Source organism: Martes martes, assembly GCF_963455335.1.
Source record: "Martes martes genome assembly, chromosome: 12".
Taxonomy (NCBI): Eukaryota; Metazoa; Chordata; class Mammalia; order Carnivora; family Mustelidae; genus Martes; species Martes martes.
Genome location: NC_137900.1, coordinates 90,901,238 through 90,912,969, shown reverse-complemented (window position 1 = coordinate 90,912,969; position 11,732 = coordinate 90,901,238). Strand labels below are relative to the sequence as shown.

At 50.1% G+C, this 11,732-nt stretch overlaps 1 protein-coding gene across 1 annotated transcript; it reads right to left on the bottom strand.

Moving 5' to 3' along the window:
• Nucleotides 1–391: 391 nt before the first annotated feature.
• EXOSC2 (exosome component 2) lies at nt 392–11,068 on the bottom strand. Its single transcript, XM_080820369.1, has 9 exons — nt 10,910–11,068; nt 9,064–9,165; nt 7,386–7,431; nt 6,865–6,954; nt 5,768–5,833; nt 5,212–5,280; nt 3,766–3,942; nt 3,050–3,178; nt 392–1,659 (listed from the first exon to the last, which is right to left on the bottom strand). Exons 1-9 carry the CDS (start codon nt 11,029–11,031, stop codon nt 1,579–1,581), a joined length of 882 nt encoding a protein of 293 aa, XP_080676495.1. The 5' UTR covers nt 11,032–11,068; the 3' UTR covers nt 392–1,578.
• Nucleotides 11,069–11,732: the final 664 nt, after the last annotated feature.

Sequence of the window (11,732 nt, the reverse complement as noted above, 5' to 3'; positions counted from 1 at the left end):
AACAAACTTTCAGAGAGCTTACAAATGATCCCAGTCAAAACTAAACCAAATCGGGGACTTCGGCTTCCTCCCTCTCCTTCTCTGCTCTGCCCAGCCTGTGTTCTCAAAAATACACCAGGTGAGCCGATCTAAGGTTGCACCGCAGCTTATGGAATATTCAGCTGTCTAAAATGATACCTCTCGAGTGATGTTATAAGGCCAAGAAATATACCAGTAACGAAGAGCCGAGCTGTATTTCAAAACTCTCAAATGCAGGGTTCAGAGTCGCAACCACTGAAACTATCCTAGGCTTACACTTCACTAGATGACCCAGGGGCAGTTTAAGGTTCTCTGTCAGATTTTATATCTGCTACACTCCCAATTATTACACAGGACATGGGGACAGAAACAGTGATGTTAATACCACATTTATAAATATATAAAAAGTATTCACATACTGTGAAATAAGAAAAAAAAAATTCACATACTGTGAAATAGGCTGCCTTTAAAAAATGTTTTCCCAAACCTGAATCAGAGTACTGTTTCTAGTCATTAGGAAAGCCAAAGCATGGGAACTCTAGCATTCCTCGGTGAGAACTTCAACCTCCTGTTTTTAACCCTGAATTATTCCAAAATTAATGCATTACTACTTCAATCGCAGGAGCAAGACAGCTTTTCCTTTCCATCTGCATTTCTCTTCCCGTTTCCCCGTTCCTCAGAGCACCCTGAACATTCACTCTATTACTGGTAATTCAGCCTCTGACAAATCACCCCTCAAAGGCGGGACAGACTACGGCAGCCTGATGTATGTAAACTCGCATGTATCACTAGAAGCAACATTCTAAGCAAGCCAAGGCTGCTTGGTTGACTTTATTCTTCCACGTGACTGCTGGGTTAATGTTATTAACTATACAGACGCCTGGGTGGCTCCGTCGGTTAAGCTCCGGCTCTCGGTTTCAGCTCACATCACAATGTCAGGGTCAGGAGACAGAGCCCTGTATTGGCTCTGTCCTGGGTGTGGAGCCTGCTGAAGATCCCTGCTCCAGCACGGGCATGCGTGCACGCTCTCTCTCTCTCTCTCTCAAAAAAAAGTTACTAACTATACTCTTCAGTGTCCTACTTGCGCCGCAGGAGTGGGAACAGAGGCCAAAACAGTTTGCGGGTCAGGGAGGCTGTGTTTTTTATAGGGACCATTTCATGGGGGCACTGTGCCTTATGAACTGATGGTGAATAGAAGAAAAAGATTCTCTGTATTATTCCAGAATGGGAGTCCACTTGGCTGAAACACTATGTGCTTGTAAAGGCTTGAAGCTTTAAAAAAAAAAAGACAGTAATAATTAAAAAAATAAAAAAATCAAGGCCTGCAAGTACCCGTACTGCCCGACTCTGCAGGCAACCCAAGGGGCCAGCAGCACTTCCCCAGCCTCTGCCCTAGATCAGGAGAAAGCAAGTCTTTGGGGCCAGACATAGCCCAATGTAGGTCAGGTGGTGAGTGTCACAGTTCTCCACGGAGCCACACAGGGACCACAAATCGGATTCTTCACTTTCAAGAACTGCTCGGGTCAGGTGCACACCATCCTGTCCTTCAGATGTCTCTCCTCACCCCTCCTGTTCTAAAAGCCTCTGGCGCGTTTCCATAACTACTTCCTCCATTATTTCTGGCTTTAAGAGGTCTTTGATCTAAAGAAGAAAAGAAAAAGGGGTATCTGTTCAGAAAAGAAACCGACCATAAGCAGACATCCAAATGCAGAAACCAAGCATAGTTACTATAAACCTTCCAGATTCCTTTCATTTTTTTCTTTTAAAATTTATTCTTACTTATTTATTTTTAAAGATTTTATTTATTAGGGGGCGCCTGGGTGGCTCAGTCATTAAGTGTCTGCCTTCAGCTCAGGTCATGATCCCATGGTCCTGGGACTGAGCCCCACATTGGGCTCCATGCTGGGCGGGAAGCCTGCTTCTCCCTCTCCTGCTTCTCTTGCTTGTTCCCTCTCTCGCTGCATTTCTGTCAAATAAATAACTAAAATCTTAAAAAAACAAAAAAGATTTTATTTATTTGACAGAAAAAGAGAGCGAGCGAGCATGCGCACAAGCAAGGGGAGCGGCAGGAAGAGGTAGAGGGAGAAGCAGGCTCCCCACTGAGCAGGGAGCCCGATGCAGGGCTTGATCCCCATGACCTGAGCCGAAGGCTTAACTGACTGACCCACCCAGGTGCCCCTAAGATTCGTGAGTGAGTGACAGAGAACACACGAGCAGGGGAAAGGGCAGAGAGAGGGAGGGAGAGAGAATTCCAAGCAGACTGCACTGAGTGCGGAGCCCGACATGGGGCTGGATCCCATGACCCCGAGATCACGACCTGAGCCAAAATCAAGAATTGGTAGCTCATGGGCGCCTGGGTGGCTCAGTGGGTTAAAGCCTGTGCCTTCGGCTCAGGTCATGATCCCAGAGTTCTGGGATCAAGCCCCACATCGGGCTCTCTGCTCAGCAGGGAGCCTGCTTCCTCCTTTCTCTATGCCTGCCTCTCTGCCTACTTGTGATCTCTGTCAGATAAATAAATAAAATCTTAAAAAAAAAAAAAAAAAAGAAAAAGAAAAAGAATTGGCAGCTCAACCGACTGAGCCACCCAGGCACCCCTCTCTGTTCCTTTATTGGAGGTTAAGTATTCCAAGGTATGATCTGCTAGAAGCAGCTTAATGAACCATCAAGATTCTCTGGTATCTGGCGGACAGGAACAAAGACACGGTTCTTGGGATTTGCTAAAAAGATAAAGCTAAAATTTGGGATGGGAGATGAAGTCCAGAGAGCTGCTGTCCTAAGCTAGTCCTCCCAGCACCTCCATCCCCCGCAAATCCTTGGACTGACACAAGACACCGAGGCTATCCCAAGTGTCTTAGGGAAGGATCTACCGACACTAGACAGGGCCGTCGGCAGATCCGTTTCCACCCCCCCCCGCACACGGTGAAGGTACTGGGAGATGCACTTGCGATCCCTCAGGAGGTGCTGGAGCAGTGGACACAGCCGCCGCTTACGGACGGACGAGCAAGAGGGGAGGCGCGGCTGGAGCGAGTACCTGGTGCGGAAGGGATGCCTCGTAGCAGTACAAGATGCTGGTGTCATACAGCATCACCCTCTGGGTGACCAGCGAGACGATGCAGTTCCGGAGCCGGGAGATCACCTCTCGGTCGGCGAGGGAGACGGGCTACCCGGGGAGGCAGAGGGAAACAGTCAGAACCAAGGTCAGCGAACAGTCACGGCAAAGCACAGAAATCATTTGTAACGACAACCTATGACTGGCGAGACTCCAAAACAATCAACTGCTGACTGCAAGGGAGGTCAGAAAGGAGGGCGCTTCAGCTGCCGGGACCCGCAACCTGGCATCCCTGCCACCAGAGAGCACCCCAGTTCCACTTCATCACAAGGGGAAGGCAAGACATGTTCGTGAAGACGCCTCAATGGAGACTCAAACTCCCTCAGTTGACAGCAATCACACGGTTTAAAACCAGCCAGCTCCCAGGGAGCCTGGGGGCGGACTGGTCGGTGAGGCGTCCGACTTGGGTTTCAGCTCACATCACAATCTCAGGGCTGTGAGGTGGAGCCCCGAGCTGGGCTCTGCCTCTGCCTCTGCCTCTCTCCCTCCCGCCACTGCTTGTGTGCGCTATCAAATAAATAAATCTTTAAAAATAAAAAAAATTTTTAAAAAATGCTAACAGCCAGCTCCACCTGGCCCAGAAGCACAGCGAAGACCGAGCGCCACTCGCCCCAACAGCGGCAACGGTGTTTACTCACCTCCAGGTTCGCAGTGAAGCCCCCCGCATCCTCTTCTTTGTGCTCCGGCGTTGGGTAGATCCAGATGAAGCCGTTGTTCCCCAGAATCACTGAGGCCCCACAGGGCAAGTCATGAAAGTGAGTCTTCTGCCGTTTGACTAGGGAGGGGGAAACCTGGACCAACACTCCCTGGCCGAGCTAAAGAAACACAGCATGAACGAAGTCACTGGAGGGTCACGAGTGAGGGGCGTAAAAGCAGACCCAACAGGATACCCATCCTCGCTCTGGCGGAGTCACGGCCACTCCCGTTCACAACTGCAGTCACCTGTGCGTACACACAGGGTAACTATGCCCAGAGGACACTTCTGAATGCAGAGGTTGTTGACACACTCCAGGAGCAGGTGACTTTCCACTCCTCTCATCCTCCTGCCATTCTTATCATGACATTGGTAGCTGGGGCTGGTGCGCTGGCAGAGTCAGGCAAGCTGGGCCGAGTGAGGACGCGCCTAAGCCTCTTGTGGGCCCGTGCATTCTGTTCCACCTGGATCCCAGCCACCCACCTCGCCCGGCAGTGGCCGAGGGCTGGGTGCACATCCATCCCTGGTGGGGGGAGGGCAACACCGAGTCCCCATCCTGCTGAGGGAGGGTCTGCAGTAGCCAGGCCCAGAAGGCATAAGCGTGGCTGACCAGAGCCGCTCCACAAGGGAACAGGCTTCTGTGCCACTCAGAAAACGGAAAGGTTCCCCCCCAAAGAAAGCCAAAAGACTGATAAGTCATAATCTGTTGTAGAAAGTATGCTGGTGTGGGGCACTGGGGTGGCTCAGTCCGTTGGGCCCCTGGCTCTTTGTTTTGGCTCAGGCTGTGAGCTTGGGTTTGTGAGATCGAGCCCCATGTGGGTGCCCTGCTCAGCAGGGAGTCTGCTTCTCTCCCTCGACCCCTCCCCTTGCTCATGTGTGCTCTCTCTTGCTCAAATAAAGTGAATCTTTAAAAGAGAAAAAAAGTATGCTATCGTTAAAACAGTAAGAGCCTCAATAATAGAACTTCATACAAGAAAAGCAGTGACATTTCATTTAAAGGCCCAAGTGGCGAACCAATCTTTCCTAGTAAAGACATCCACTTTATTTGACTGGACATTTGTCTCGAGCCAAGGCCATCGGGTTTCCATATGACCTCCCTTTGCTCGTGGCCCCCGGAGCGAGCTGAGCCAGCAGGGCCGCAGGGCCGCAGGGCCGCGGGGCACAGAAACTCTTCTGCCACACCAGTTTCCTCAGTAATAAGAGAACAGGAGCTGTCGTCCGTGACAATGCCACTGAGCCATGACCGTGTGAACCTGCCACTTTGCGGGATGCCAGCCTGTCATGCTTAACTTCTGGGGCTCTTTAGGGCTGAATTCCAGGGAGCACCGGGGATTTCAGAAGTGGGCTGAGGTCTCCGTCAGTATCCAGGAACAGCAAGAACCCGACTTACTTTGCCGTATTTCAGACTCCTCGTGTGCAGCGAGACCGCTCCATCTGAGAACACCGCCTGCACCTCCGCCTGGCCAGAGTGCTAAAGGAGCAAACCCTCTCACGGCATCTGCCTTCCCTGCGGCCCCGCCACCCCTTCTCCATCCTCTCCTCCCATCCCCAATGGTCCCGCTCACAGCCTTAGACAGACCCGGAGGACATCACCGCGACCCAACCTCTCCCCGCTGGTTCTCACAAATCTCTCGATGTGAACAACACCTTTTCTACTCCCTGCACAAAAGCTAGCCTGGTTATGAAAATCTGAGTCTAGCTTGAAGCACGGACCACCGTAAGGGATAAACCCGATGAAATGACCGAGGCAGCAGGCCTGAACAGGAGCTGGGGGGTTCGGTTGGGTTAAGGAGGGGGAGGAAGGCTGCAGCAGAGCCCGTGACACTTGATCTAGGATCCAGATCCCCACCAGGACTACGTGTCTCCAGGCGGAGACATCTGATCAAAGCCCCATTTCCCAGCTCCATATAAAGGACAGAGATGCTGTTATCCAAGGTGCAGGATACACTGATGAGATCCCCTTCCTGCAAGAAACCTCTCATGGCCAGCTCGTCTTCTGCAGATCTTCTTCTCTGAAATACACAAAGCGATGACATGACTTAAGTCAGATCCTGCAGAAAGATCTCTGGAACCAGCCACAGTATTCCGACACTAGAGTAGGTAAGCAGTGTCACCCAAGGAACACCACAGCGATCACCACCACTTTCCTTCCCACAGCGCCCCCCCCACCCCGCCCATCCTCTCTCCCTCCTTTCTCTGGACAGTATTCCAACTTACATGCTACTGAAATCCCTCCCAGTCGTGCCCAGCCTCCCTTTCTACACTCACTGTCCATGGCAGCCCTCCATGCAGCCGCAGAGCCAGACTGCCGGCAGCCTGACTCTATCTCTACTCACACATTTCCCGTGCTCTGGAATGCCCTGGGAAATTCTAACCATTCTTCAGGGATCCACTCCAATGCCCCTTTCCTACAAGCATCTCCCGGCGAAATCACTCTCTCTTTCTGTACAGTCACACGCTTGTTTATTCTCCGACTGCCAGGGACTTAGATCAGTTATCTCACTTCCCCTGCTAATCTGTGCGCTCCTTCAGGAACTCAGCCGGGCCTCCTTTATCTGGCATTCTCCAGAGAACCAAGCACTGAGCCTCTCTGTACAGACAAGCTGAATTGAAGATAAACCACGGCATTTTACAAAAGGCCACCCCTTAGGCCCTGCAGTTGTCTGGAATGACCAAATGCCATTAAACTGATGAAAAGCTAACCTAAACACAACTTTTCAAGGGACGCCTTCCCTGTGCAAAACGGATACACCCAGACAAGGAAGGTGAGCACCAGGCAACTGAGAGCTTCTCTTCCAACTCTCTTTTGGGGGGGGTCACTCCCCACCGCCGTTCCAGATCCTACCACATACCAACTGCCGCTTATGTTGGGAGGCCTGGGCCAAGTAAAAAGCCCACGTGTACATCTAGGCAGCAAACCTCACGACAGACAAACAAGGGTAGAAAAAAGGCAACCTCAGCACAAAGCAGAGTTTTCCAGTGGAACAGTGGGCCCCAGAGCCTTCTCTAGCACACTCCCCGGTACTGGCCTGCAGACCCTCACCAGCTCTCCTCCAGGAAGGTTCATGGATGACAGAAGCAAGACTGAATCCAACCTCGAGTTGGTCTCCACCTTCCACCTCTTCTGTTGGACCTACAGACAAATTTCACAGTTGGACAGACTCCAGGGCCAAGAGCTCACATCGTCAGCGACCCATAAGCCCCAGTACAACAAGCCAACTGTCTACATCAAAGGGCACATAAGGCGCGCCTGGGTGGCTCAGTTGGTTAAGCATCTGCCTTCGGCTCAGGTCATGATCCCAGGGTCCTGGGATCCAGCCCCATGGGGCTCTGTGCCCAGCAGGGAGTCTGCTCCTCCCTCTCCTTCTGCCCCTCCCCCACCCCACTTGTGTGCTCTCTCTCAAATAAAAAAAAATAAAATCTTTTAAAAGGGGGGGGTGCTCCGTAAGAGTCAAATACAATGAATGCCCCACTTGCATAACTACAGATAGAATGACTCTCCCATTCATTCAATCACCAGCTTGCTTCTACTTTGTAAATACCAACTTTAGATATTGACTTTACCTCTGTGATTCTCCCCACCACAATGTCTCCTACTTCACCATTGTATCTGGAAGATAAAACAGGTCATCCATCAGTGAACAGACCTTATCACAAGACTAAGCACCACTGGAGATTTCAGTTCCACAGGATGAGGCCTGGATTAGGCACCATGCTGAAGTATGGCAAACTCACCTAACTCTGCTGTTCCGACTTATTTCCAGGAACTGGTAACTTTAAAACACTCCTACATGTATAAAGTCTCCATTAACTCTTCTTGGACATTTATTCCAAGTAGTTCCTTAAGCCTGAAACCCCTATTTTGTTAATTACATGGCACTGTTAAGCACGGAATATTTCCTGGTGGGCTCTGGAACACAGATGGCTTCTTCACCAGCAAAGGAGGAGGAGGAGACTAGGACCCCACCCAAACCAGTCCACTCACAGTCTCCTCCACCCACAGGGTGCTCAACTCCAGCCCCAGTGCTAGTCCTTATCCCAGTTCTAAGGAAGACACGTTCCATGCCGAGGGCTCCAGCCTCGGACCTCTTCTCTGTCGGCCCTCACTCACCTCTTGCTGAGCTCATCCGACCTAATGATTTTAAAGACCAATGACTATGCCATTCCCCCGAGTTCCAGACTCTGGTCAACTGCTGGCCAGCATCTCTATTTACATGACTAATAGGCAGTTCCAAATGTCACCAACCTAAAGCGAAGCTTTCCAGCAGCCCCCTCCCCAGCCCCCATCACAAACTGGTCCTCTCCCAGCAGGCAGGGCTCAGTAAATGGCAACACCATTCCTCCAGCTGCTCAAGCCAGAAGTCCTGGGAGGCCTTGGAGGAACACTAGATTTCGCTCTCACTCCAGGACAAGTCCAGCAGCTGATCCTACTGGCTCTACCTTCGAAATAGACAGAAATAAAAGGCATCCAAATTGGGAAACGAAGAAGTAAAAACTATCTCCATTCACAGACAAGGTCCTATATATGGAAAATCCCAAAGAATACAAAATCCAACACCCTTGTGTGAAAAGCAAAACAAAAAAAAAAACCAAAAAACTTAGAACACAAAATGTATGCAGAATCAGCCATTACTCCCCACTTCTACGGCTCATCCAAGCCACCATTATGTCAGATGATGGAAACAGTCCATTAATCGTCTCCCTAAGGCTGCCCGTGTTCCCCTTCGATCTCTCCCAGCAGCCAGAGTGATTTTATTAAGACAGAAGTCAGACCATGTCCCTCTTCTGCGCCACCCCTTCCAGGGGCATCCTAGACTACAAAAAAGTGGAAGACACAATGCTTATCCAGGCGGGCTGCCCCTACACTCCCCCTTGCTCACTCTGTTCCAGCCCCATCGGCTTCCTTTCCGCTAACCTTTATTGAGCCCTTCTAGGCGGCAGGCCCTGTGCTGAGTACTTTACATCCCGTTTCCATGAATTCTAACGAAAATCCTACAAGATGGATCATGCTTTCATATTCATTTTGCAGAGAAGGTAACCAAGGTTTGGAGAGGTCGAGTTGTGCGAGGAAACTTTTGCAGCCCACACTTGCCTATAGTCACCTATACCCTTCCTATTGTCATGTTCAAAACCGCAGACCTACTGGATGATAAAGCTGGTGCGGGTCAGGGGTGGGGTAGGGAATGTTCCTGGCCGTGTAACACGAATGACACAAGAAAGAATACACACCTTTTGTTCTCACCTGGTTTTCAAAGCTTTCACACAGATCAACTTGTTTACCCTCTCCACGGAGCCAGCCACGGATGCAATGAGCTTCTCTTCCCCCATGTAAGTTCCATGGCCCCTGTTTTGAGAGTAGGATACAAGGGATACAAGAGTAACTCTTGAGATGACCTCTCCCTTCAAGAACCATGTATTCCTGGGGTGCCTGGGCGGCTCAGTCGTTAAGCGTCTGCCTTCAGCTCAGGTCATGATCTCAGGGTCCCAGGATCAAGCCCCGCATCGGGCTCTCTGCTCAGCGGGGAGCCTGCTTCCCCCTCTCCAACGCCCCCTGCTTGTATTCCCTCTCTCGCTGTGTCTCTCTCTGTCAAATAAATAAAGTCGTTAATAAAACAAAACAAAACAAACCATGTATTCCTAACAGGCTCCTCCTGCTTTAAAGTCTGGCTTCTCTCTGTGCCCTGAACACTGTTTAAGAGAGCTGCAGAGACATCTGCCCTTGTCTTACTCAAGTCAACTCAAATGTCACGTTCTCCACTGGGCGTACCTTGATTACCCCATTTAAAATAGTCAACCACCTGCTGCCACCATCCCCACCATATTCCCAACCCCATTCCACTTACCCTGCTCAACTTTGCATTTTCCGCACTGAATTTATCACCAAACATACCAAGTTGCTTGTTGTGCTTATTGTTTATTATCTGTCTCTCTCTGGTGATATGCAAACTCCGTGACACACATTTCCCTACTTTGACCACAGCTGTACTCCAACCACCCATAACACAAATATATGCTGAATTCATGAAGGACTGACACTTAAGATTCCTTAGGATCCAATAACCTCAAACTAAAAAATTAAAGAGCAATATTATAAGTGCTGTACACCACCCCCCCGACCAAAAGGCTGAAATACCACTAGTGTTTATCTATGATAGTGATGTAATGGTGAGTTTTGCTTCTTTTCTTCTTTTTCTTTCTTTCTTTTTTTTTTTAAGAGAAAGAAAGAAGAGGGGGAGAGGCAGAGAGGGAGGGAGAAAATCCCAAGGAGACTCCAAGCCCAGCATGAAGCCTGGGGGGTGAGGTTTGCCGGGGCTGGATCTCAGGACCCTGAGATCACACCTGAGCTAAAAATCAGGAGTCAGACGCTTAACAGAGTGAGCCACCCAGGCACCCGGCTTGTTCTCTTAATTATTTCCTCATTTAATTCTCACTTCCCTACCAAAGAGTTATTGTTATTATCACCATTTTACAGATGAGGAAACTGACCTCGGAGAGGAAATACAACTTAGAATATGTGATGGCACAGGACTGAAATCCCAACTCTCTGGCTCAAGAGCCTGCTCTCTTAACCACACATACTGTACTGCCTTCAGATTCAAAATGTGGATTTGAGTGCGTGTAGCACAATCTATTGTATATGCCCTGAGCCCAAACAATTACTGATTTCAAAACCGAGCTGTCGGTTACCGAGTCGGTTAACCGAGATGTCGCCTAGAGAAGAGGCCATGTCAGGAATGCCCACTGTCCCCTCATCTGAAAACTAGAAGAGGCCCCTGATCCTAACCCTCCCCAGTTTTGCAGGTCTCCAACGAAGAAAGGGAGGAAGGCTCAGAGATCAGGGCCTCAGGCAGAGAACCCAGGAGTCTTTGACACCGGAGGTTAGGAGAGAAGGATTTCCAAGGACCGAGGCAAACGCAGACGGGGACAAAATGCACTGAGTGAAAAGCCGGAGGACTCGGAAACAAGGGAGCTCAGATGATCAGCTGTGCCCTGCGTCCGCCGGTACTTAGATGCAAGGGAACAGAGGCCACGTGCAGACAGCCCAGCAGGCGCCCTTTGGGACCCCGAGTCCCCGAGTCCCCACGTACCGCATGAATCCCGTGTCCGTGGTGATTGTGTCCCCCGGAACTACCAGATGTTTTTTAGTATCGCGGCCCACGCTCTCGCTAAGAGGCTTCCGAGCCACGGGCAGCCTCATCTCCATCGCCATCTTGGCGCCAAAGAAAAGCGCAGGCGCAGTCCGGCCGGGAACCACGACGTCCGTCTCTGCAGTTCCCAGCCGTCGCACGGAGGGGCGGGGCAAGGCGGGCCTCAGAGCAGCCGCCAATAGGAACTCACAGTCTGGCGGCCATGTTGACTATTGGCAACCATTTGGTTAACATGAAGGGAGTGAGGAAGCCAAGTTGCCATTTTTACTATTGGCAAGGCTGCACCTGTGGAATAATGAAATCTCAGGTTGCATGGCGTTTGATTCTTAACCAAAAATCTTTAGTAATCATCATCCCATGTATGGTTTGTCAGAGTTAAAGATCATCGAGAATTGGCCCTGTGAGTCTCCTTCCAACTCTAAGTTGCTAAAATGTGATTCTTTGGTAGGTGGGATCTACAGAAAATACAGTTGGAAAGAAAAAATAGGCCGTTTTCATACTGTTCCTAGTAGCCCCAGTATTCTCCTTTACTGCCTCCTCGTGGGTGCTGGTTCGGCACCAAACAGCCACCTCTACCCCCAAACAGTGTTCCAGATGCTGATTCTGTTCTTTCTTAACAACTTCTTTCGAATGAGCTGATTCACTCTAACTTAAAAAGAAAACTCCCTAAGAAAATATGCAAACCTTGCAAAGCAGCCCTATTTTGTAGGGAGGGCAGGTGCACACATAATACAAAGATATGGGCTTATATTTACTCATACAA

Bases quoted from the DNA above. Each gene is read 5' to 3' on its own strand.
- EXOSC2 (XM_080820369.1), bottom strand. From the start codon at position 11,031: ATGGCGATGGAGATGAGGCTGCCCGTGGCTCGGAAGCCTCTTAGCGAG. The intron at 5,834-6,864 runs GTGAGGGTCTGC...TGTGTATTTCAG, and splicing joins ACCTTCCTGGAGGAGAGCTG to AGAAGAAGATCTGCAGAAGA. The intron at 3,179-3,765 runs GTGAGTAAACAC...CTCCCCGGGTAG, and splicing joins GCTTCACTGCGAACCTGGAG to CCCGTCTCCCTCGCCGACCG.